Genomic DNA, 27,677 nt, shown 5'->3' on the forward strand with positions numbered 1-27,677 from the left:
TGATTTTAAAATACTATTTTTTTTTTTTTTTACCTTGTCTCGTGATACTGCTGAAGGTAATTCTCTTGCTAGCCTGTTTCTCCTTTGTTCCTATAAAACACAACAAAACAAAACCAAAGTGATTATCAGAGCATTGAGAGAGAAGCCTACTAAAAAATGTTCAGCTGAATTGAAAAGTGTGGAATAACTTACAGTATATCCTCTCACTGTTGGAACTCATGCCACAATTTTATTTTAAAACAAACAAGAAATCATTTAACCCAATGCTTCTCAATCTTTTTTTCTGCCCAACACACCTGAAGGATACAATACAACGTCAGTAACAGTGGCTCCTGTATGGGGGATTCTCAGTTGAGGGGCGATGGGCCAACATCTCTGCCTTTCCCACTGGAAGTCACGGATTTAAACTGTCCCCACATAAATGTGTGCACAACCCTCCAGCACACCATGTAGAATCTTAAATGCACAGATGACAGAAAACTAGTCCTTTAAAAAAAAATCACTCTAGGGGCGCCTGGGTGGCATAGTGGGTTAAGCCTCTGCCTTAGGCTCAGGTCATGATCCCACGGTCCTGGGATCGAGCTCCTCGTCGGGCTCTCTGCTTGGCTGGGGGCCTGCTTCCCTTCCTCTCTCTCTGCCCACCTGTGATCTCTGTCTGTTAAATAAAAATTTAAAAAAAAAAAAAAATCACTCTAACCTGCATACCTGTGTGTTAAATTCATAAAACTCCCACACACAAGACCCTAAATACCTGTGGTGGAGGTTTTCCTTTAAGGATGTTCATTTTCTTTATCCTAAACCATCTCCCAGAAATAAACGTCGTGAAAACAGTCCTTTCTGTAACCTAATTTAACAGGCCGATTGACCGCCCACTCTTCTAAATTTACCAGTACTATCAGGTAGCTCTGGTACAAAGCTTAAGAAATTCTTAAATTCAAATCAACAGGCAGTGAACACCTACTGTATATCAAGCACCGTGACAGGGACAAGAGGGACAACAGAGAAAGATGGAGGTGTTCCCAGCTTTCTTGCAGGCAGAGACAAAGACACAGGAAAGCATTTAGGTTAAGTAAAGTCAAAATTACTCCTAAGAAGAAACCATTTCATGAGCACTCTCAAACCTGCAAAAAAGATGTTAACAAAGCTTCCACAGTGATCTTTTATGTGTAAAGACTTTCTTTTTGACAGACACTTGGCTGATTTTCATCTTTTTCATGAGGGAATCCAGTGATTAAAAAAACATGAGATGATAAAAATATGTGGATTTCAACAATCTTCAGAATAATTAAAATGTACATTTTGAAGAGGGACACAAAGCAAAAGGCAGGAGACTTTTGTTCCTGCAAAAATTTTCTGAATTTCTCATCATAGAAATTCTCATCATAGTCTGTTACCAACCAGTTATGACCTTGGCTGGCCTGGACAATAGTCCTGGCTTATTTAACTTTGTTAACTGGACAGGTTACCAACTCTATAAGCCCTCAGTTTTGTAGTCTATGGTTACCATTACCTATCCTCAAAAAGCTGTTGTAAAGATTTAATGAGAATATCCAGATCAAGTCATGGAATCATTAAAAACAGACATACTCATTTGTCTAAGACAAAACAAAACTTAGCAGAAATCATATCATAAATAACATTGTCAGTATTACAGAAACTTTGGTACATCAGTTTTCTATTGAAGGTGGTTTCTGTAATAGAACCTTTAGTTCTGTAATTAGAACTAAACCCTTATTCTAAGATAGTGTAAACACACTAATTTTTAACTTAACTGTTTTCTAGTGCACCTTCCAAGTGCTTGAAGTAACCTACTCATGTCCATTTTGGAATTTTTTCTGATACTGAGTCCTCTCAATGAAGTAACTAAAAAATAGTTCTCTATGCCTGTTGGAGAGAAGGTGCTTGTTTCCTCCAACAGGGCCTGGCAAAATAAGCACCACGGTGACACTGTTAAGTGTCCTCATCTGTTTAACCAAAGGACTGAAGCTGGTGATCTAGTGTCCCTTCCGGTTCCCAAACTGCACATTTACAATATTCTCTCCACCCATATGCATAAAAAGAAATTTTATAAAGACGGGAACTCTAAGGTCTTACTGGATTAAGGAGCAGCCAAAAAATTTATTGTTCTTGGATAAAAGTAGCTGAGAACAAAAACAGCATCTGGGTAAACTCTTTTATCCACCAGCCTTGGCTCCATGTGAGATCTTATACAACTTCCAAAATTCACTTCAAATGGGGAAAAAAAGAGCCATGAAGTGTAGCCACTCTGGTACAGGTGAAAATGTATTAATTTATGTAAATCTTGGAATGTTTCCTTCCCAGCTTTCTGAGCCAAATGGAAACAATTTTAAACACTCAGTTTTCCACTCTTCAACCTGAATAAACTACAACAGTTAGTGAAAGGGAGCATTCATTAAATCAGTGAATCCTAGATCCCCTCTGAATTAGTTGTGTAAACAGAAAATTAGAATAATGCTGCCAGGTGGTTTTGAGAATTAGATTTAACATAACATAATGCCTTCAGCATACGTCCTGGGATGTAACTAGACAATAACATGGTCCACATGTGTTTTACAGTTATCCCATGCTCTGTAAATTTGATACAACTGATTTACAATGGATTTTTTTCTCTCAAAAGTGACAATTCAAATGGTATTTACCTCTATATTATTGTTCATTAGCCCACAAGCATCAGCAAAGTCTGGATGTTTTGTGTTGATATAAGCCAATTCAATTGCCACTAAGTTATGGACCTAGAAAAAAAATAAAATTAGGCTATATACAAAAACATATTGACCTAATTCTACTTTAGGTAACGTAAAACTTAGTAAACAGTTCTAAAAAAGACAGTATGGGACACTGATGCCTGAGTCAATACTCAATAAATATATTCTAACTGGTGCATATTATGCTACAGAATAATTTGCTCTCTTTTGAATTATTTATATCTCAGCTTCTAAGATTGCACTTCAAAAGGGGTTAGGAAGTAAAATAGTTAGAAGTATTTTTTTAGGGAAAAAAAAAAATTCCTTGATGCAAATCTAAGTTCCAAGGCTTTATGTAAATTTGCTATTAAAATCTCAGATCATCTGCTATTCCGTGTCAAAATTTCAGTTCAGATTGAACAAGAAACATTTCATAATCAGATATAAAAGATGTTAACTTTATTTGAGTAAAGGACACATTTAAAGACCTGAGATAATGATTGATCAGCTTTAATTAGACACACATGGTTTAAATATTATATGTGGTTTGAAATCTTTTTTTTTTTTTAATTATGTTGTTTGCGTATAACACCCAGTGCTCCATGCAATACATACCCTCCTTAATACCCATCACTGGGCTCACCCACCCTCCATCCCCTTACCCCTCTGAAACCCTCAGTTTATTTCCCAGAGTCCATAGTCTCTCATGGTTCATCTCCCACTCTGATTTCCCCTCCTTCATTTTTCCCTTCTGATGTCCTCCATGCTATTCCTTATGTTCCACATGTAAGTGAAACCATATGATAACTGTCTCTGTTTGACTTATTTCACTTATCATAATCCCCTCCAGTTCCATCCATGTTGATGCAAATGGTGGGTTGTTCATCCTTTGTGATGGCTGAGTAATATTCCATCATGTATATGGACATCTTCTTTACTCATTTGTCTGTTTAAGGGCATCTAGGCTCCTTCCACACTTTGGCTATTGTGGACATTGCTGCTATGAACACTGGGGCACATATGGCCCTTCTTTTCACTACATCTGTATCTTTGGGGTAAATACCTCATAGTGCAATTTCTGAGTCATAGGGTAGCTCTATTTTTAACTTTTTGAGTTAAATGGAAAACAGTGTGAATCTCCACACTGTTTTCCAAAATGGCTGTACCAACTTGCATTCCCACCAACAGTATAAGAAGGTTCCCCTTTCTCCACAACCTCTCCTACACTTGTTTCCTGTCTTGTTAATTTTTGCCATTCTAGCTGGTGTAAGGTGGTATCTCAATATGCTTTTATCTAAATTTCCCTGATAACTAATGATGTTGAACATTTTTTCATGTATCTATTAGCCATTTATATGTCTTCTTACGATATTTTATGTGGAAAACCCAAAAGACCACCCCCAAATTACTAGAACTCGTACAGCAATTCAGTAATGTGTTAGAATACAAAATCAATGTGCAGAAATCAGTTGCTTTCCTATACACTAACAATATAACTGTAGAAAGAGAAATGAGGGAATCAATTCCATTTATAATAGCACCAAAAACCATAAGATACCTTGAAGTAAACCTAACCAAAGAGGTAAAGGATCTACACTCTAGAAACTACAGAACACTTATGAAAGAAATTGAAGACACATAAAAATGGAAAAACATTCCTTGCTCATGGATCAGAAGAATAAACATTGTTAAAATTTCTCTACTGCCCAGAGCAATCTATACTTTCAATGCCATCCTGATCAAAATACCAATGGCATTTTTCAAAGTGCTAGAACAATCAATCCTAAAATTTGTATGAAACCAGAAAAGACCCTGAATCACCAAGGAAATGCTGAAAAAGAAAAAGCTGGGGGCATCACGCTGCCTGATTTCAAGCTATATTACAAACCTATGATCACCAAGACAGCATGGTACTGGCACAAAAACAGACACATAGACCAAAGGAACAGAATAGAGAACCCAGAAATGGACCCTCAACTCTATGGTCAACTAATCTTTAACAAAGCAGGAAGAAATATCCAGTGGAAAAAAGACAGTCTCTTCAATAAATGGTGCTGGGAAGATTAGATAGCTATATACAGAAGAATGAAACTTGACCATTCTCTTACACCATACACAATGATAAACTCAAAATGTATGAAAGACCTCAATGTGAGGCAGGAATCCATCAAAATCCTAGAAGAAAACATAGGCAGTGACCTCTTTGACATCGGCCACAGCAACTTCTTTCAAGACACGTCTCCAAAGGCAAGGGAAACAAAAGCAAAAATGACCTTTGGGACTTCATCAAGATAAAAAGCTCTTGCAAAGCGAAGGAAACCATCAACAAAACTAAGAGGCAACCCACGGAATGGGAGAAGGTATTTGCAAATGACCCTACAGATAAAGGGCTGATATCCAAGATCTACAAAGAACTTCTCAAACTCAACCCCAAAAACAGTCAAGTTAAAAAAATGGGCAGAATACTTGAACAGACACTTCTCCAAAGTGGTTTGAAATCCTAATGGGACAATAATCCAATGGAAAGTTGAAATTAATTTCTCCAGCACTGCAGAGATTAAATGAACTCCTTCATATGTGCTGCCCTAATGAATCTCAGGTATCAGGAGAGTACGAAACCCTCAAGAACCAAGGTGAAAAGCATCTATTCAAATGAAAATTCCAGTGATTCCGTGCTATCACTAACTCTGAAATCAGGCTTACTATATCCCTGCACCTCTCAGCCTGAGGGTCACATTCGCTATAGGGAAACATCCGAGCAGCAGCGCACACATTCTACACTTCCAGGGATGGTTTTGTAGTCTTAGTAAACCTTAAACCTCCATTGGGGCTTACCACCTTCCTGAGCCAAGGACCCAAATGTACTTTTAGTGACCAGAAAAGGAACAAAACACTCAGCCAACAAATAGAGACATAAAGGCAATCTCTAATGCTTATCCCATGTTTTTCCCAATTTCAACATGTTTACAGATCGCAGCAACCCACAAAATAGTAGCAAGCAACCATGATATTATAGTACTGCGTCCTCAAATCAGCAAACTAGAAATGGCCAAATGACCCCGATGTACCAGAGTTAAAACAGCTTGCTATAAAGGCTCAGTTTACTGGGGCTGGTGATAAAACTAATTTTCCATTAGATCAGTGGCGCTATATAATAGAGCAAAGCTATTCACAATCCCCAACAATAACTCCATTCTCATGAAAACCTGTGGCCGCAGGCTAACAATGATTAAAATATGAAGCAAAATGTACCTTATGCCAGAATTACTGAAGTGTCCTTTGAAATAAGAGTGAGGTTCAGTTCTTTATCTTCCTAATACACTGGGAAACAAGCCTAAACTCAAATTTACTCCTATTGCTGTACAAAAAAACTTCTTTAACAGTGGTTATAATGATGATTTGTGAAAATAACAGCTCACCATTTCATTTGTAACAGGCAACCGTTTACGAAGAAGGCAAGTCACTACTTCAACTATGGCATCATGAAGTTTAGGGAATCGCAACAACTCCTATATATGATGGAAGCAAAATAGAATAGACTGCTTTGTTTAAAGGAAAATTAAATAATCACTGAAATACTGAATTAGAATTTAAGCTACATTTAAGCATACTACTTCAAATCACTTTCCAATCAGGAAAATGCATATTTTAAGTTATTTTTAGCCCATCTTCCATGTTTCCTCCCACCATAAGAAACCAGCACTTCCTGTCTTGTACCACTCCAGCCGACACATGAGACATTTCACAGTTACCTGTGTACTGTAATTGCTACAGTGCTGAATGATCCTTTGCATTTCCTCATGAACCAGTTCCACACAACGCAGGCTGGGTTCTTCCAGACGTTTGATTTGCCGCTTGACCAGTAACTCAAATGAGACTTCAGGCACAAACAAAGCAGGACGAGGACCCTAGAAAAATTTCTGAGCTCTTATTACAGCTATACAAAATTTCAGTTCTTCCCTAGGTTAAAATAAATGATTCTTTTAGTATTTTTCATGAAAAGTGCCTCCTAATATCAGGTACGAGAACACAAATACAATTCATTTAAAAAGACAGTGCTAAAAATTGGTTAAAGATTATAATAAACCTTTAATCTCTTTTTTAAAAAAAATCTAAAAATTAAATATACTCACAGTAGCATTTCTAATGGCAGTCAAAATGTCAATAGTGTTAAGGCCACCTAGCGGGTCAACAGATTCTAAAGTTCGCCCAAAAGTCTCATGGAAAATATAACATATCCTAGCACCACCGCATCTGAAAGGCAATGAAGTACATGGTTTCCATTATTACTAAAAGGGAAAGAAGCTACAAGTTAAAAGTCTTCCTATTAAGATTTTAAGGTCTTATTTTCTGAGTCTCAGATTAATAATTTCATTTCGATCATTTCCATGTGTTCTCAACTCCATTATGAACGAGTTTCTAATTTTTTTCTTTTAAAGAAGAGTCATTCCACAAAAGGCATTTGTCAAACGTATATGTATGTGTTTGCGTGCAAAGACACACACACAGAGTAACTATTCTGCCAAAAAACATCAATTTACTAGGAACTACTAAACATCTTTTCTCTGCCCTAGTTTTCTTTGACTACGAGCTTTTTAAAAGACAATAAACGTATCTTATTTGTTTATTCAGAATTTACAGGAGAAATGGACAAACTTTTCCTTGTATGAAGGGCCAGCCAGTAACTAATTTAGGCTTTTCAGGCCATACAGTTTCTGCCAAAATGACTCCACTCTACCACTGAGCAAAAATGCAGCTATAGACAAAATATAAACAAATAAGCACAGCTGTGTTCCAGTAAAGCTTATGCACACTAGAATATGGATTCTGCGTAATTTTAACATCATGAAATATTCTCTGAATTTTTTTCAACCATTTAAAAATGTAAAAATCCTTCTTAGCCAATGGGCTACATTTTGCTTCTGCTTTAAACAAATTAACTCTCTATTAAGCACTACTTTCTTACCGTTGTCTAAGCAGAAGGTACTAGCATACCATTATGCTAAGTGAAATAAGCTGGACACAAAAGGACAAATACTGTATGATTCCCCTCGCCTTCTCCAAATAGTCTTCCATAATGACTAGAATTATCCTTCTAAAATGGGTACTCCTCTGACTGAAAGTGTTTTACTTCTATAGCAGGAAGTTCTCCAAAATCTGAAGATATCGGACTTTCCAGTCTTGTTCTTAGATGCCTTTGCTGCCTTACCTCCTGTTATATCCCATCACTGTACATGCGATTCTCTACATACACCCTGTATTATTATTTCCTGTACCAAAGCCTAAAACACCCTTCTACTTATTGCCTCTCCAAACTCTATTCAGAGCCCAACCTAAACACATCTTTAGCTATGGCATGCTCCCAGTCTCGAGCGAAATGTAAACTGGTCTCTCTTCAATGTTTTAAAGGCTTAAATGATTACACAGATTATCTGCTTTATTAACTACTTATAAAACTCCCCATATATGTTATAAGCACATTTCTGGAGACATGTTATAAATATTTAAATAAAAATACTTGATTATACGCCTGTTTGCCACATAATGGTGCCTTGTGTTACCTTGTTTTACCTTGCCCACTAAGCTTTTTAAAGGTTCACCTTAGTAATCTTTATTTCCCTCAATATGCCATATATATATATATATATCTCCCTCTATAAATATATTCTCACAGAACGTCTATCATTTTAAGCCAACTTATATATATTAAAAAAAAAGATCTTAAGTAGGATGTTTTATACTATTGCGAGACCCTTTGTGATGGGTAATATGTTTAAGGTTTTGTTTTTAAAAATGTAACGCTTGACTTTTTGCCAAGTTAAAAAAAATAGTAAGTATTACTTCAGTTGCAAAAAATACATAAAATAGGGCGCCTGAGTGGCTCAGTGGGTTAAGCCGCTGCCTTCGGCTCAGGTCATGATCTCAGGGTCCTGGGATCGAGTCCCGCATCGGGCTCTCTGCTCAGCAGGGAGCCTGCTTCCCTTCCTCTCTGCCTGCCTCTCTGCCTGCTTGTGATATCTGTCTGTCAAATAAATAAATAAAAAAATCTTTAAAAAAAAAATACATAAAATAACCAACCATTCACCAATGAGTTCAATACTGTCTTTGTGGAGTTAACGCACATAAAAGGCCACCTGGGTCACACTAAAGTACGTAGAATACTCACACAAGTGTATGTGTAATTTCACAAGTGGTGAAATCTGAATAAGCTCTGGGTTGTACCAATTCCATTTTCTCATTTTGTTACTGTACTACAGTTATACAAAATGTCAACACGGGGTAAGATGGGGTAAAGGATTAACAGGACCTAGGAAGGTACATTTATTTGCAACTTCCTGGAAGTCTATAATTACTTCAAAATTAAAAGTTCTCTCTCTTTAAGTGAGTTCAGAGAAATGAACATTTTTATATATTGCTAGTAGTACAACAATACAATCTACTAACAGTATGGCAACAGTAAGAGACACTTAGGATGTTCTTTCCCTTTGACACAGTAATTCCATTCTAGGAATTTAGCCTGAGGGTTTACTCCAATACATGCCCCCAAAATAGTCCATCACAACACTGTTTACATATGTGTATGAATAAAAATGATCAATCAGTAGTAGAGTACTGGTTTAAGAAAAGAGTATATCTAAAAAGTAAAATGCCATGTAAATTTTTTTTTTTTAAAGATTTTTTTATTTATTTGACAGAGAGGTCACAAGTAGGCAGAGAGGCAGGCAGAAAGAGAGGCGGAAGCAGGCTCCCTACTCAGCAGAGAGCCCGATGCCGGGCTTGATCCCAGGAACCTGAGATCATGAACTGAACCGAAGGCAGAGGCTTAACCCACTGAGCCACCCAGGCGCCCCAATGCCATGTAAATTTTAAAGATTGATTATAGAAATGTATAACTAATATTAGCTGTTTATGACAAGTTGATTTGAGGATATAATTCCAAAATAGCATGACAGTATTTTGATCTGATTTTTGAAATACAGACATTTATAATGTTTTACAGATGCTCAGAAAAATGTCTAGGTTCATGCCAAAATTAACAGGGACTCTGGATAGTGGAATTAAGTAATTTTGTCCTTCTATTCTTCTTATCTGCATTTTTTTTCTTTCATGAAAAAGTGTGTCTATTAAAGAAATAAACATTTAAAAAGTTAAATTACCAAGTATTTTTAAATGTTTATCAAAGTCTTGTTAAAAAAAAAAAAAAACCTGAAATTTTTACTGTGCTTTACCTGTTTACAAAGCATTTTCACACATACATCAGACATGATCCTATTATTTCTGCAAAATACTCTTCTGCAGATTATAAATCACAATCAGAAAATCTCAGAGTTAAAGTCACTGTTACAAAAGCTAAAGTAAGGGGCGCCTGGTTGGCTCAGTGGGTTAAACCTCTGCCTTTGGCTCAGGTCATGATCTCAGGATCCTGGGATTGAGCCCCACATCGGGCTCTCTGCTCAGCAGGGAGCCTGCTTCCCGCCCCCCACCCACACCACCCTGCCTGGCCTGCCTCTCTGCCTACTTGTGATCTCTCTGTCAAATAAATAAACGAAATCTTTTAAAAAAGAAAAAAAAGCTAAAGTAACCCAGCAGGTCAGGTAACCAAATCCACAGAGAAATTTTTTACTTACAGTTCTGAAGTTTCAATATATTTTGCAGTTCCTTCAATAGTGTTACAATATTCTGTGGCGAATTTGGTAATAAGCTGGAGTAAAGTAGCACTTTTATCATCCACAGGTTCACCATAGCTATTTAGGAGAGACTGATACTGAGCAGCTAGAACATTTATTCTGGTTTTCAACTCTGGTAAGCAATCTCTGATGTGATGCATCAGTAACCTAATAAAAGGTTAGAAAGAAATGATTTTAAAGTAAAACTATATTTTGAAGACCCAAATAAGTCAAAATTTTAAAATGCCAGTAATGATAAAAGCTGTCAAATAACTTGTCCTGCCAGGAAATAATGCAATCTTAGGCTAGAAGTAAATACTTACTGAAAAAAAATGACATGAACAAAGACAACTTGGTTTTAACACTTTTTAAACTTGCTTTCAACCCACCAAAATGTAGCTTTTGCTAGAGAACCAAATATAAATTGAAAAAATTTTGATTTCTGACTTATCTTTTATGAGTACTTAGCACAGTGAAAAATCAATCTTACTAAGATCCAAGTCCATCAGCCTTTATTTAGGGAATAAGATAAAAGTAAGAGAAAACAGCTTTCATTTCAGTCATTTATAAATTACCTAGAAAGGTTTTCCAGTCCCTCTACCATAAGTGGGTATTAAGGATTCAAGGTATATACTTTAAATTCTTTTTATGAATAAGAACAGAAGATATCCATTTAAAATAAGAATCGTTTATGTGAAAATTATACATTTTAGTTTAGTTCCTAAAATTCCAAGTGGAAATTAAGTCATCTGCTATCTAGTTCTCTTACCAAAAGTAAATTGACTGTCAAGAACTTCATAATTAAGACATTTTAAAAATTCCCTTGACCGGGGTGCCTGGGCGGCTCAGTGGGTTAAACCCTCTGCCTTCGGCTCAGGTCATGATCCCAGGGTCCTGGGATCAAGCCCCACATCGGGCTCTCTGCTCAGCAGGGAGCCTGCTTCCTCCTCTCTGTCTACCTCTCTGTCTACTTGTGATCTCTGCCTGTCAAATAAATAAATAAAATCTTAAAAAAAAAAAAATTCCCTTGAGCATTCCTAGAATACATAATTTAATGCCAACCACCCAAATTAAAAGAAGACATCTACATTTTAAGGACCTACTGTACAAGAAACAAAACCTGAAACTGTACACATAAGAATGTTATGAAAATATAAGGAACTAAAAAATCAGAGTTTTCAGACACCTACTGGCAAACCAAAAGGACCTCATTTTCCAAGAGTAAAAACGTTACCTGTTTAGAGTCCTAGCAAGATACTTTGTTCCATTTCTATTAGCCAGAGATGGGTATTTCTTTTGAAGAAATGCATATTCATCTCGGATTGAATCAGTTACACTCTTCTTATTGTTAATGTCCAGCTGGCTCCTAAGGTTGAAAAATAACAAACTGTTTAATTAAAAGTCAAATGTGTCCTCTGCATACCTTAGATGATGATGGTAGCACCAGACACTGTAGTAATGCCTGATATGGACTGTGTTATCTAATTCTTGTAATAATTCTATGCAGTAGGTATTGGCCCATTTTACAGCAAAGGATGCAAGGCTCAGGGACATTAATCGACCCAGGGTTACAGGTTAAACACTTCCACCAAGAGTCAATCTTTGACTTGTACTACCTGAATAGTTTATGCCTCACTGGTACCATTAACTACGGTCAAAAGCAGTACTCTGAAGTAACAGGGATAGACAAGTAAAAAAAAAAAAAAAAAGTATGACTATGACAACCAGCTGTGTATTTTACCCATATACAAACAACTAATTTCTACCAAAAATAATTACTTAAAGAGCAGTCATTTACAAATGCCAACAGTTTTATACCATGAAAAGAGAGTGGAGGGTTAAAAAAAAAACTGAAGTACGGGTGACAAAGGACATACAAATAAAGCAGACACTGTAAAGGGTCTTCGGTATCACTTAGTAAAAACATTTTCATTTAGAAAAGGCCTGAGACCCAGGTGTCATTTAAATCCACGTTATATATCTAGTTTATGGACAAACTAGGAGTAGAACCCAGATCTCCTATTAATTTCAGTGCTTCCTACTTTATAAAGGCTTTCGGCTAAGAGAGATCTTATTTGAAATCTGTTCTCACCATGTGACTTTGGTAGATGTATAACTTGAGTCTTCTGATTATAAAATAAATATCAATTCCTATCTCACAGAGATGTTGTAAAGGTTCAAAGAGATACCATTTCCAAACTGCTCACAGGAGAGGGTCTAACGCATAATTAGACACTCAATAGTAGTTTCCTTTCCACAATTACTGACACCAGCTATTTATAATTAGGACCTTTAGTAAAATGTCTCCAAGTCACATCCTGGCAATTATGATGGATCACTAATGCCAGAGTTGTTAAACGAATTTATTAAAATCCTTCCACCATATTGACAAACTTTTTCTTAATCATGTGCAAATTAAATAATTTTTCTTTCCTTATCCAGTGCACTCCTCGTGTATAACATAATAGGCAGAAATTTTTCAAGCCTGGCTATTAAATTTTCATCCCATTTTATGGGCTACTTACTTTAAAAACACTTTCCATTACAAATGCCCACAGGAGGGTTTAGTGAATCTCTTTTCTTCCTTTACAGCAATGAATTCCTAGCAATACCAAGATTATAGTAAAAGGGGAAAAGAGGGATAATATCACATTTTAAAATGCCTTTGAAAATTCAGATTTGCTTTGAAATGGGAATGCTGCAATTCTTATTCTATTCTTGATTTCTAACCTGTTAACTACTCCAATTATTCCAAGTTTGACTGGTATAACTCTTCCCATCAATACATCCATGGCATCAGTACCCGCATCCATAAGGTCAAGTTTAGTGATTACAGCTAAGGTTCTGCGACCTGGTAAATGCAAAAAAAAGAAAGAAAAGAAAATGATCCATTAAATAAAGCTATTAGGTATTAATAAAGAAAAATCCTCATCTATAATCTCCCCTTAACATTATCTCTCATCATTTTGGTAATGCTTTTCTAACCTTTGCTGACAAATACTTTTTAAAAGCTAATTTTAGGGGCACCTGGGTGGCTCAATCGTTAAGTGTCTGCCTTCAGCTCAGGTCATGATCCCAGGGTTCTGGGATCGAGCCTCGCGCATCAGGCTCCCTGCTTGGTGGGAAGACTGCTTCTCCCTCTGCCTGCCACTCCCCCTGCTTGTGTTCCCTCTCTCGCTGTGTCTGTCAAATAAATAAAAATAAAAAGATAAATAGATAAATAAATACTAATTTTAGGGACACCTGTGTGGCTCAGTCAAGTCATGATCTCAGGGTCATGAGATCAAGCCCCTAGTTAAGACTCCAGGCTCAGTGGGGAGTCTGCTCGTCCCTCTCCTCCATCTTCCTGCTCCCTTCCTCCCTCCCTCCCACTCTCAAATACTAAATAAAATCTTTAAAAAGAAAGAAAAAAAAAGGGTCACATGCTCTATTGACTGAGCCAGTCAGGTGCCCCTAGGGCTTATCTTTTAATCTAAAATGATGTGAGATAAAAATTTCTTTAAAAACTTGAAATTAAAAAAAAAAAAAACTTTAAAAAGTTACTGTTATGGTTATTTTAATTAGCAGTTTTAGCATTAACTTTTCCTACCAAATTTTTATTTCAAAGCAGGAAAAAAGAAACATGGCACAGCTCACAGCTCACAGAACCTGAATACTCAGGGGAAAAAAAATTAAAAAAAATTAAAAATTTAAAAATTTAAAAAATTAAATTAAAAAAAAATTAGCTCCTGTATGAGGCAAAGCCACATTTATCAGCAGCAATAAGAACTACTCACCTACAAGCTTCCATTTTATATATACTAAGTGATGCACACCACAACATAAGTCAAATCCCATAAACTGATCCACAGTATGAACTAAATTAGGATTTATGAACATAATCCTTGGGGTTATGAATGCTTCATAAAAGCAGTTTACCTCGGGCTCTCTGCTCAGCAGGGAGCCTGCTTCCCTCTCTCTCTCTCTCTCTCTCTCTGCCTGCCTCTCTGTCTACTTGTGATCTCTCTCTGTCAAATAAATAAATAAAATCTTTAAAAAAAAAAAAAAAAAAAGGGCGCCTGGGTGGCTCAGTGGGTTAAGCCGCTGCCTTCGGCTCAGGTCATGATCTCAGGGTCCTGGGATCGAGGCCCGCAATGGGTTCTCTGCTCAGCAGGGAGCCTGCTTCCCTCTCTCTCTCTCTCTCTCTCTCTGCCTGCCTCTCTGTCTACTTGTGATCTCTCTCTGTCAAATAAATAAGTAAAATCTTTAAAAAAAAAAAAAAAAAAGCAGTTTACCTTTATTTCTAAGAATTTCCTCTGCCTTGTCTAAATGTTTCCTACCTCTGCAGAATAGAGATACCATAATTTTCTACTATACCACAACAATCTACAATGACTAGCTTTTAGGATAGTTATTCTTAGAAGTCAGCCATCCAAAAATCTAAATCATTTTATTTATATAAAACAAACCCTCTTTGCAAAACCTGTTATAATTTTAAAATCATTAGGCAACCATTACAAATATGGACATTATATAAAGTGTTTTTGCCTTGACTATACAGGAACTAACCCATTAAAACTTTATTTTCCATCAGAATTTCTACTTGTAATTATAAGCAAAACAGGAACACATTATTTTTTAAATCTGTATTAATAGCTAGAAAAATTACTTTTAAAAATAAATATTCCTTTCTTGAGGGTAGATTTACCGCTGTTAACCAACCATCTCATTCAATATTAACATCTGTCCTTACCATCTGGATCTACCTCTCTTGAAATCTTAAGTGCCTCTGATGTTGCCATATCTGTATTAGCAGCAGTGACAGCAAGGATGATGGAATTTGGATTACTGATGAACCGAAGAATGAGCTCTCTGATTTGAAGCTCAATATCCTTAGGTTGATCACCTACAGGCACCTGAACCAAACAGAGATGAACAAGGAGCTAATAATAAAAACTGACTCCGCTTTCCCCACCCCCATTTAATCTACAGAATATAGGTATTACTCCATTCACAGATAGTTAAAATGAAGAAAGAATATACACTGAAAAATTAAATTAAATTTAAAAAGAGTATATGACTAATAGTGGGATATATGAATTTGGTGGTATGTGAAAGTCGCAAAATGTACCTCTTGCAAATACCAAGTTTACCATGTAAAGGACTGGTCAATGATAACTATATAGAGACAAATTCATTTGTTCATTCAATTAACAAGTATTTATTGGCAGCCTACTATATTTCAGGCACTGTTCTACATCAGATATGTCACAGTAGTGATTAGAAAAAGACTGAAATTCCTGTCTTCACAGAGTTTATATTTTAGTGATGAGAAGTAGACAATAAGCAAATATATATATAGTATCCAGGTGGTGGTAGAACTATAGAAAAAATTAAGCAGAACAAGAAGCTAGGGAATGATTAGAGAAGATTATACTTTTAAATAAATAGGATTATGCTTTTAAATAGAGTAAAAAGGGAAGAAGTCACTCAGATAATGACATTCAAGAGAATGAGCAGACGGGGGAACCTGCTTCTCCCTCTGTCTGCTGCTCCCTCTGCTTGTGTTTGTTTTCTCTCTGACAGATAAATAAATAAAATATTTTTAAAAAATAAAATAATTTTAAAAAAGAGAATGAGCAGGAACTGAAGCCAGTAAGGGAGAGGTACACACAGATATCTGGAGGAAGAATATTCTGGCAGAATGAACAGTAAGGGCTGAAAACTAGAGCAGAAGGAGTAAGAAGAACAGGGACACTTTCACTTTTAAGAACTTAAGCTTTGGGGCACCTGGGTGGCTCAGTGGGTTAAGCCTCTGCCTTCAGCTCAGGTCATGATCCCAGGGTCCTGGGATCGAGCCCTGCATCAGGCTCTCTGCTGAGCAGAGAGCCTGACTCCTCCTCTCTCTCTGCCTGCCTCTCCGCCTACTTGTGATCTCTGCCTGTTAAATAAATAAATAAAATCTTTAAAAAAAAAAAAAAAAAAGAACTTAAGCTTTTACTGTGAATGAAAATGAAAAACCAATGGCGAGATTTTGAGCAAAGGAATGACACAATCTAATTTTCACCTTAATAGCATCATTCTGGCTGCTTACTTAACAGATTATGAGGAAGACCTATTAGGAGGTTATTGCAGTAATCAAGCTGACGGGGTGGTGGCTGGATCAGGACGGTAGCTATAAATTTGTAAGATATAGTGGAGTTCTGTATATATTTTAAATATAAGAAGAGCTGAAAGAAGGATCTTCTGAGAAAGTAGGGTGTGGAATAAAAAGTGTCAAGGATGACTACAAACTTTTTGGCTAAGCAACTAATAGGAAAGACTTGTCAATTATTGAAGTACGGGAGACTGCAGAGTGATGCAGTAAGGTTGAGGGACAGGTCAGCAATTTAGCACAAGACACATCAGTTTGAAATGCCCATTAGACACTTCAGCGTACATGTCAAATAGACAGTTGGATATGTGAGTCTGGAGATGTTTACATGCTGTCAGCAAACAGACACTCGTGTATTTAAAGCCACAGTTTGGATGAAATCATCAAGAGGGGTTAAGTGTACCCAAATGACAAGAGGTCTAAAAACAGCTCTGAGGCACTCACTCTGGAGACAATGGGAGGAAAGAAACCAGCAAGAGAGAGAGAAGGAATGGCCAGTGAGACTGGAGAGAAACCTGGTATTCTGGAAGCCAAGTAAAGAAAGTGTTTCAAGGAGAAGGGAATGGAGCTAATAGACCAAGCTGACTGGGGAAAAAAGAAAGCTGACTATTCTCATATGAGGTCAAGCAAAAACCACCACAACTGAAAACAAACATGACCAAACGCACAATGAGTAACAACTAATCTTTTACCTTGGTCATTCCTGGCAAATCCACAAGTGTCAGATTGACAACATTGGGTGAAAAAATCTTAAGATGAATTGGCTCAGGACTTACTCCCTAAAAATAAGTTTTAAAATACCATGTTAAAATCACATTAAAATTTAGGTGAAATAGAAATGCTAAAGTACACCACATTTCAAGTAGACAGACACTAGAAGTTTTTACATATGAATTAAACCATAAACATTTCAGTAATCAAAACCTGATGAAACACATGGCAAGTAAGACAGACAGCCACATAGCAGGGGATAATTTTATCCAATCCTATACATTAATATACAAAAATTTCCGCTGCATTACTTCGCATGCTTTTCTCCTGATTCTAAACAGACACAACTTCTTAAATATGTTTAATAGACTTAGTGCTGAACAAAAAGAAAACTGTATCACTATCCAAATTTCCAAGGTTCTGGAGTAGACAGTGAGGCATGGGATAACAAGTTTCCAAATCAACTTGGCTCCTAATCTTTGAATATGAAGTAGCAAAAGCGTGTATTTTAAAATATTCCCTGGAAAATGTATCCATATCTTAGATCTCTGAATTCAAGTAGAGAGAATCTGGATGGTGAGAGATACCTCTATTTTCTCTCCAGACTGAGATTATTATCCAGATCGCCTTCTCTTCACCACTGGCCCTCTACAAGTTTTAAAGCTGAGCCAGCTATATGTAAAAAGGCACACAGAAAATGTACATAACTTCTCTCTGCACGTGCCCTGCCCTTCTTTATCCTTGAAAACGTCCTCTCATCTTACCTACACCTTATATCTTCTTTCATTAACCCAGTGAAAATTCTAATTTCCCAGAAGGCTTTTTTGGAACATCTTTTACTCTGAGTTCTATTAGATTACTCCAAACTACTTTTCTATTTCAAATACACCAACGTTCCAAAGTCATATGCTGATACTCAGCATACCTACTCAGGTATGTGTACTTCTCAGGTATTCCCTTTCATGTCCAATACAAAGCTTTGCTCAAATGCCTTTAATATTCCAATCTCACAGATATTTTAAATCCTTCAGGGCTTTATGTTAGGCATAGGAATTCATTTAGATATTTATACATATAAAATTACTTACATAAGATCAAAGTTATCATTTACTTCATTACAAACATGACTTAGGAAAGGAGAGACTTTTCACAGATTTGGGGGTAGGGGACTTCTCATCCTTTGGACACTGTGGGTAAGAAAACCTGCTAGGTAAGTATATGACATCCCCACCATAAATTAAACATCTAATTGGTATATAGACTCAATCCTTCATGACATTGTTTAACTAAAACTTTCCCTTCTGAAAGGAAAGTAGTGGATGTAGTCACATCCACTCTAAATTCTAGCCCTATGTAAAATTTGTATTTTAGTATAGAAGCTTGCCGAAACAAGCACTGTAAAATTCCTAAATTCAGTAAATCCATGGGAATGCAGGAAAGAATTCAGACTGGTATTATGATTAACAACATCCCCAAAGTCAAGATTATCCCCGATACAATCACAGGACTAAGGACAATATAATCTAGTCCCTTACCACTTTTTCTGCTTCTTCTATACAACATATTACTAGAAATTCAAGAAAGTATGGTAGCAGCAGCAGCAACTCGAAGGTTACCAGTTTAATAACGAATAAAGCTTAATTGGTCAAAGAGATAAATATCCTGTCTAGGCATAAAGAACTGATATGGCTCCCAAAATGCCTTTCTGTCAGGACAACCTCTCCAGCACAGCATCTGGGAGATAAAAGGGCTCAATGAGTATTTGTTGAATATTAATACTGGGCTAGGGCCCACTTGTGGGATTAAATGGCCTCTGGATAATACAAGAATGGAGGTTTAAAAAAAATTTTTAAGGGAACAGAGAAAGTTAGCAAGAATAAACAAGGAGAGAAAACAGAGGCATTTATAGGAAGCAGTTGATAGTGCCTGGTGTCAAGATTAATGGCATATTGGATACCTAATCTAGTTTAAATTCTCAGTATTAGAAAACAGGGAAACAATTCAGTAGTTAATGTTAGTTTTTAATTTCACTGAAAAAAACCTCTCTCTTTGCTTTCCTAAGTGAATCTAGCCTTACTCAGGTAAGAAAGAGAGCTCTTCAAAATCTCAGAAGTTACATAATCCCTCTTGAGTTAGAGTACAGTCTATCAGAAGAAGATAACTTATTGTAGCAGTATTAAATAGAAAAATTATACAAGTGGTATGTACATCAGAAGATCAAGAATAAACATCTAAATGAAATATCTTATAGTATATATAAGCTCTAAGAAACAAATGGGATTTTAAGTAAGGTTTTTATATATATGTGAAAACCTCCGTTAGTTTCAAATACCAGGACTAGGAATTTACAATGCCCATCATACATTATATACAGAATACTCTCAATGAGGGGCACCTGGGTGGCTTAGTCATTAAGCATCTGCCTTCAGCTCAGGTCAGGATCCCAGGGTTCTGGGATCGAGCCCCGCATCAGGCTCCCTGCTCAGCGGGTGGAAGGCTGCTTTTCCCTCTCCCACTCCCCCTGCTTGTATTCCCTCTCTCGCTGTGTCTCTGTCAAATAAATAAATAAAATCTTAAAAAAAAAAAAAGAATCTCAATGATATATTTACTGACATTTATATGTTCCAGCTCTAAAAGATGCCTACCTTATTATTTCCTGAAATCCTTTCTGTTTCATTTTCAATTTCTTGTCGAATTTCATCAAAATCAGTGTAAAGCTAGAAATTATTGAAACAAAAAGCACAACACTCATAGCAAGCTCAACAGTTTTTAAGTGAGGGGTTAATAAATTTCAAAGAAGTCTATGAGTCTGCTTCACAGAATTAGTAAATTCTAACATAAACATATTTTCTGAGCCAAGGAGTTTTATATGAGTTTTTCAAAGCTGCCTGATCCCACAAAAGTTAATTTCCAAATTACAATAAAGCTCAACTTAATGTGTTTTCCAAATAAACTGCTATGGTTAGAAATGTTACTAAGGGAAGATTTACTTTACAAGGAACAGTGGCTTCAAGGTAATATACCACACCACCAATGATAAGAAACTAAATTACCAAGTACTTGTAAATTTTTCAAAAATGTTATTTCTTCATAATATTCTTGTGTGATCAATTACCTTATTTTTGGTGTGAAGAAATTTACCCCATTCTTCTGCTTCAACCCCTGAAAAAGAAAAACTCCATTTATTGGAAACTATGGGAACTACCTTTTTATCTCAGGAGTTCAAAAAGGCAACATAGTTATCACTTGTTTCTATTTTGCCACTGACAAGCAGTATTTTAAGATCTACTAAATTGTACTTTCATATTTTAAAAACTGTATCCTGTATTTCAAGCAGTGACTATTTTCAGTTACTCACAGGTCTTCCTTTTGAAATCTAGATTCTACAAATAAAATTGTTCACTTCATATTTTGCATGTAACTATATCATAGCAAAAGTATATGCTTTGTTTTTAAGTATCTTACACATAAGCAGTTAATATAATGAAAGTAACTCAAGCAAATGGCTAAAAGAAAAACTAAATCCTACTGAGTAATGCGAAAAGCACACATAAGGTTTCCACACATAAGGTAAAAGTTTGCAATATGTGAATGAAATAGCTATTAAATCCACTTTTTTAAAATTTGGTTTCCTACTGGCTACCTATAAGTTACAACTTGGTGTTCCTTTAAAGAGCTCCATCAATAGTGCATTCTGTGATTCATAAGCATTTTCAAGGTAAATGTCCCCCCCTTGGAAATGAACGTTAGAAAGAAATGAAATGAGTGTGTGTTGGGGAGGAGGGTGGGACAGACGACTCTAGCATAACTATTGTAGAGATGCTACTCTCCATGAAGTTTTCCAGTAATAGGTCTGTTCTTCCTGCACTTGCTGAAAAAAAAGGAAAATATATTCACTGCAGGCACTGTTTCAAGTGGTCTAAATCTTGGCAAGCAAGTTTTATTCTAATTTTCTCAGAGAAATTAGACGTGTTTAATTGTACAAAGCTAACCTAACTGCCTTCCCTAAGCATAGCTATTTTGCTTTCACCAAATTTAGAGTTTTAAATGTCTTAATGAGTTTATGAATAATGCATTATCAGCCACTGAAATCAAAATAAAAAGGACTAAAAGATTTTCAAATAAATATTGAAGAAAAACTTATTTCTTCGGTGGAAATAAGGCAAATAAAACTGGATCCTTTTTGCAAGTAAAATGCTCACCTACTTGAAGCTTAGTACCTTCTTCGAAGAAGTCTCATTGGAGGACAGGAGTAATCTAGGTGAACAGAACTCACAGAGGCAAGTACTACATACCAAAGGGGTGTTTTTAATTTACCTTATCATATACAAGAGGCCTGGCTTAACAAGCATGTTTTTAAAAATAAAAATAAAATAAATTACATTCACCACCAAAAAAAGCCTGTATTCTGATGCAATGCCAAGAGGTAACAAGAACCACCTGCAATCAATGTGGATAGGCAAATAAAAATGGAAGAAAAATAATGCATACAGCCTGTAAGAGTACATAAGCACACATGCAGGCATACTAGAAAAAGAAGGGTCAAAAACAAATGGATAAAGGAAACCTTTAGAAAGGTGTCTTGAGTTTTTCCATGTAGCAGGGTCTGTAGTTAAAGAGAAACAGCACAGAATGAGAAGTTTAGTGCTTATCCCTAATATTTTAAACCTTTTTAAAAAATCAAATGTGCAGAAACCTGAACACATTTCAAATGCACAGAGCATTCAATTATTCAAACTTTACAACTGTAATTCCACTACAATTAATTATAATTAAAGGGATGTAGAGATTTTAAGTGATATAAATGAAGCATACTATGTGTCATAACTTACTGTTATTTTCCATTACAACTAATTGTGTTACCTCTGGTTTCTAGTTCTAACACAACTGGATTAAAATTAATTCACTCTTCAAAAATTTGCCTTAAATATTTGATATACTTGATATCTATGACTATGAGAGAAGATAAATGGCCTGGTACAAAAAGATCTACAAAGCATACCCAATGCATCTTTCAACACCTCAAAAGTAAATATATACAAGTATTTACCCTATTCACAAAGATTGAGCTATGTAAGGGATTATTATGTTCTTTGAAATATATACTGAATTTAAAAGAACACAATTTTGGTCTTTAATCAGCATGCTACTTCTGGATTTTGCCTAAAAAGAAATCTGAGGAGAGCTTGATTTATTTCTTAAAATATATGAAAGATAATCATGAAGTTCAAACTAAACCACCATCTTACTCTAAAACAGCATGAATATGTTTTTGGTAAGATTTTTTTCAGAAAATTCTTTTACATTGGCAAAAGGGGGTGCAAGCTAAGAAATTCTATACATTGACACCTCAATTATCCTATCTGGTTGGCAGAATGAAGGACTCAACATAGAATAAAATTTCCTGATAACTAAATTATGTTTATTAAACATTAAAATACTTTATTTTAGTCAGTTTTGATGGACCTGTATCTAAAATGGATTATACTACTCCATATCATCCTAAAACACACTGCTCTTAAACAAATCTATTATTGATAACGTAGGCCTCTCTTATATAACAAAGCCTCTGAGGATATAAATCTCTATACAAAATGGTTAGAGACTGATTTTTTCTTTTTTGAATTTTCCGTCTGGTTATGTTTTCCTCCCTTTCTCCTCTCTGGTTGTCAGACTGGAGGAAGTTCATACTCTTGTGGCTAACTAATTGTTTATCTGCTTCATTGTTTCTGATTTTCTCTGGGTTACAATGATTTATGACAAGGTAGACTGTTCATACTGAGGATAAAGAGGCTCTGGTGAGACACTAAGGAACTATGCTAGTTATTAATAGGACATATGAAATTTAATACTCAAAACTTATTTAATCTATTTTGTGTTCTGGGTAACTGAGTTGTCATTTTAAGTGAGGTTTTACATTTTATATAAAATATAAGCACTAAGCTTTGAAAATATATATATATATATAGGTCAAGATATGCAGATTTGCTGACCACCACCAAGAAGAGACATCAACAAAATACAGTGAACATACAAGCAGAGATACTGAGGAACTGACACTTGTGTAGCTGAAACGTACACCCTTTTCTCAAAATACTGCCCAGCTCTGCAAACAGTTTCTGTGAGGCATGATATCTATCATCTGCCCTTTTCATGGTGACTGAAAAAAAATAAAAAGTTAAAAGAAAGAGACCTAATTAATGCCATATGGTTCCTTAAAGTCTTAGTTTAAGGTATTTGGTTGATTTGAAGACATAACTTAGTGGGAATGAAATTTTAAGTGTTATTCTATATATATGAAGCTGAACCATAGGATACTCCAAAATGACTAAGTTCAAGACTCTGAATTTCAATAATACAGAAATATTACAGAAATGCAAAGTGATAAATAATATATCAAGACACTACCTAATATAATTAAGAGGCTCTTACATGTCCTCTGGCAATTTATCCAAAAATATTACTTGTTAACACCTACAACTTCATTAACCTGCTTCAGTGATTAACTTTCTACATCACAATAGGGTTTTTTTTAACTTCCTTAAAAAAAAAATCAGGCTATCATCACCAACGGTCTTATAATAATGGAAAAATAAAATACAAATTAAAGTAACTTCAATTTCATCAATACTATCATCCCTTCTTAGATCAGAATCTAAGAAATAGAATGAAAGTGCACTGTAAACAGATCTCTGCAGAAAAGTAACAAACATGGTACACTGCTGCAAATGTATTCATTAGAGCATTTTACAGTTTTATAAATAAGACAGAAAGTCTGAGCTAAACACTGAAGAAGATAAAATATATTATTTGCATCAAACATTCCAACCTCACTAATATAAGTAGGACATATACTTAATAAGCAATTTAATATCCATTTATAGACCTAGCATTTCTCAAAATATTTTCAGTTTAACCAAAGAAGGACTGCAATAAAGGACAGTGTATATTTTCTTATCTTAATATTCCACATTTACTATTGCAGGAATGGGTGGATCTGAAAAATCAGAATAGTATGTGCTATGCAGGCAAGGCTTGGCAAGAGAAAGATAGCAAAAAAAAAAAAAAATAAAAATAAAATAAACTCTTTCTAAAAATAATATTTTATTAGCTTAAAGGGCAAAAGATTCAAAATTAGCAAGTACATGGTAAGACCAGAAAAGGGAAGGTGAGATAACACTGCTGTACTGAAAAGCAAAGTCATTTTAATTGTATTTAAAATCTCTGAACTAAAACCTAGATTAAGTTTCTAAATCAAAGTTAAAAAATAAAAACATTGTTTTAAACACTAGGGAAAAAAAGTTATTAAAACACTCCAAAAGACACAAAAATTTTTTCTTTAAAATAACTGATTCCGCGCACCTGGGTGGCTCAGTGGGTTAAAGCCTCTGCCTTCGGCTCAGGTCATGATCCCAGGGTCCTGGGATCGAGCCCCACATCGGGCTCTCTGCTCAGCAGGGAGCCTGCTTTCTCCTCTCTCTCTCTCTCTGCCTGCCTCTCTGCCTACTTGTAATCTCTTTCTGTCAAATAAATAAATAAAATCTTTAAAAAAAAATAAAATAAAATAACTGATTCCTATTTACCCAGTACCTCACTAAATCCTCCCTAAGCATTAATGACAGCTTACTAATAAGGGGAATTACCGAAAAGGTACTATTCCAAACAAATCTACTCATGGTCCTCAAAAAAAACCAACTTACTTTTTTTTTCACAAGAGAAATGATGCATTCCACTTCTCTTTACAGGACTCCTGCTTTTGTTATAGCCACTGATTTGTCTAATCAATTCATGTATTTTTAAGCAAAATTTTCAAGCAAAAATGAAGAATTTTTAAACAATTTTCATCTCAATTCTAAAATTTACCATTTTCTTCTCCCGTTGTTTTTCGCTTATCTTCGGGTGAAACATGGACTAGTTGCAGAATGAGAGGTCTCCGGGTGACAATACCAGTGCCTCTGGGAAGCAGGTCCCTCCCCACTAGGCTTTCTAGCACTGAGCTCTTTCCACTGCTCTGAAAACAAAATACACAAGAGCAAAATTAGTTTCTCCACAGAGAGTGTTGGGAGGCGGGGGAGCAGGCAGAGGGAGAGGGAAAAGCAGGTTCCCCGCTAAGCAGAGAGCCCAACACAAAGTTCAATCCCAGGACGCTGGGATCATGACCCAAGCCAAGGCAGATGCTTAACCAACTGAGCCACCCAGGTGCCCCCCTACAGACTTTTTTTTATAACTCAATAAAACTATACTAACAAAGCACCATACAAAGAAATTAAAGGAAAAAGTATTGCAAAAATGTTTAAATAAAATTAAAGTTCAGTTATATTTTCTATTATATGAGCTTTATTTCTTTATAATTAAAAAAAGAGAATATTAAAATTCCACTCTCAGGGCGCCTGGGTGGCTCAGTCATTAAGCATTGCCTTCCGCTCAGGTCATGATCCCAGGGCTCTGGGATCAAGCCGCACAATGGGCTCTCTGCTCAGCGGGAAGCCTGCTTCTCCCTCTCCCGCTCCCCCTGCTTGTATTCCCTCTCTTGCTATTTCTCTGTCAAATAAATAAAATCTTTAAAAATAAATAAAGTCCCACAATCCCTCCGCCAAAATTTAAAAAATAAAGTCCCACTCTCCTAAAATTTTCCCACCTTTTTCGATACTCTCCCAACCAGGTTTTCAAAACCTGTATAATACTGGTAAGTAACATTATGCCTATGAGCACATATTACTTTAAATGGGGTAGTCCTATAACCTGCTTTTATTTTTAATGTAGCAATCATGGATAATATTCCATATCAATATACTAATTTCTGCGTTTAAAAGTTAAGTAGTATTCTACTGTTTGTAAAGCTAAACACTGGCTTGGACATTTAAATGGTTTTTGCTATTAACAACACTGCAGTGCACATGCTTTATACATATAACCTTACTCACATATTACTTTATCAGTTTTATACATTAAATGAAATGGCTGTGATTAAAGAGCACAGAGATTTTAAGTATTCACATACTGTCAGACTGCACACAAGATGGCAGGAACCAAGCTAAACTTCCCATGCAATTTGCTGCACCCCCAACAGCACTGGAATTATCACTTTTCTTAACCTTTGCTACTTTGATAGATGAACAATGACAACTCATTTAAATTTACATTCCTTTATTACTAAAGTCAAGGATCATTTTGCTTAAAGGCCTTCTGTATTTTTCAGTGATTGTTCAAATGCTGGCATTTTGTTTCTTATTAGTTTTACAAAACTGTTTATCCATGCGTTTCATTTTTTGTTTTGAATATTTCCCCTTTTTATTTTGAAAATTTCAAAGCCACAAGAGTTTTGAGAATATTAACAGTGGATGTTCATATCTTAATAAAGATGCACCAATTAATTTTTGACATGTGCTTTATGTCTGTTATGTCTATTACAAACACCCACTTCTTTTTTCTTTTTCTCTTTGAGAATTTTATATATATATATATATATATATATATATATATATATCTCATGACACTTCATTCCTAAATATTGTAGCATATCTATCTCTAAGAACATTCACAAGGGCATTCTTCTATATAAACATATCCAATGATGACACTCAGGAAACTTAACATAAATACAATACTAAAGGACAGCAAATTAACAAATAATACATAAAAGCCTAATCTATACATCTTAAATGTTTATAACTTTAATTTTATATGCAATATTTTCTGTATGGAATATTTTTTCTGTGCTATACTTCTTCTTAGGCAAAACTAATACAACTTTTACTTTCATATTTTCTACAAGAGCAAAAATCCTAAATTCATCTATTGTATCAGAAAGAATCTACAGAAAGCAGATGGCCCACTCAAGTTAGTTAATTTAAGGAGAATTTATTTACAAGCAGACTCTTTACAAAGCTGAGGATAAGGCTCACAGAAATCACAAGGGATAGTACAATAACCCAGGCAAGTTCTCAACACCTATACAGGCCCTGAAGAAAAGACTAGGACTTTGAGAAGAGGGAGGGCCAACCCAAGGCATCTTACAGAGAATGAGCTACAGGAATAAATATTTTAATCTCCTCTATTCTCCAATTCCTGCCAGGGCTCCTCATTTCCAAATCCTATCAGATGCCAGAGGACATAGGGGCTCACTCATGTTGTCCAAAAAAGTCCCCTCTGATAAAGAAAAGGAATGTTGAGTGGAATGGTCAAATTGAAGATTATGCCAAGTTTTAGTGTCTCGATTTATGCATCTCAGTAAGAAAAATGGGATAGGGAGCCTGGGTGGCTGAGTGGTAAAGCCTCTTCCTTCAGCTCGGTCATGGTCTCAGGATCCTGGGATAGAGCCCTGCATTGGGGGGCCTGCTTCCCCTTTTCTCTCTGCCTGCCTGTGATCTCTCTCTCTCTCTCTCTCTCGAATAAAATCTTTAAAAAAAAAAAAGAAAGAAAAAGAAAAATGGGATGATTTCTATCATTTCTTTTCTAAAA

At 35.7% G+C, this 27,677-nt stretch overlaps 1 protein-coding gene across 8 annotated transcripts in view; it reads right to left on the minus strand.

Annotated features, from left to right (window-relative positions):
* The window catches only part of DNM1L (dynamin 1 like), a 52,685-nt gene that overhangs the window by 4,591 nt on the left and 20,417 nt on the right, over positions 1-27,677 (minus strand). For 4 of the 8 annotated variants that reach the window (XM_047739522.1, XM_047739521.1, XM_047739518.1 and 1 more), the window contains exons 2-15: positions 25,080-25,227; positions 21,784-21,822; positions 20,332-20,378; positions 19,862-19,933; positions 17,198-17,284; positions 15,105-15,267; positions 13,103-13,223; positions 11,607-11,738; positions 10,334-10,540; positions 6,839-6,959; positions 6,458-6,613; positions 6,125-6,214; positions 2,661-2,753; positions 34-90 (exon numbers count right to left, since the gene is read on the minus strand). In XM_047739522.1, the coding sequence (XP_047595478.1) occupies positions 34-90; positions 2,661-2,753; positions 6,125-6,214; positions 6,458-6,613; positions 6,839-6,959; positions 10,334-10,540; positions 11,607-11,738; positions 13,103-13,223; positions 15,105-15,267; positions 17,198-17,284; positions 19,862-19,933; positions 20,332-20,378; positions 21,784-21,822; positions 25,080-25,227 (1,533 nt within the window). The remainder of the gene's footprint in view (positions 1-33; positions 91-2,660; positions 2,754-6,124; positions 6,215-6,457; positions 6,614-6,838; positions 6,960-10,333; positions 10,541-11,606; positions 11,739-13,102; positions 13,224-15,104; positions 15,268-17,197; positions 17,285-19,861; positions 19,934-20,331; positions 20,379-21,783; positions 21,823-25,079; positions 25,228-27,677) is intronic. The other 4 variants (XM_047739519.1, XM_047739515.1, XM_047739514.1 and 1 more) reach the window with 1 other exon arrangement.

The sequence above is a fragment of the Lutra lutra genome, chromosome 8 (genome assembly GCF_902655055.1).
Source record: "Lutra lutra chromosome 8, mLutLut1.2, whole genome shotgun sequence".
In the NCBI taxonomy this organism is placed as follows: Eukaryota; Metazoa; Chordata; class Mammalia; order Carnivora; family Mustelidae; genus Lutra; species Lutra lutra.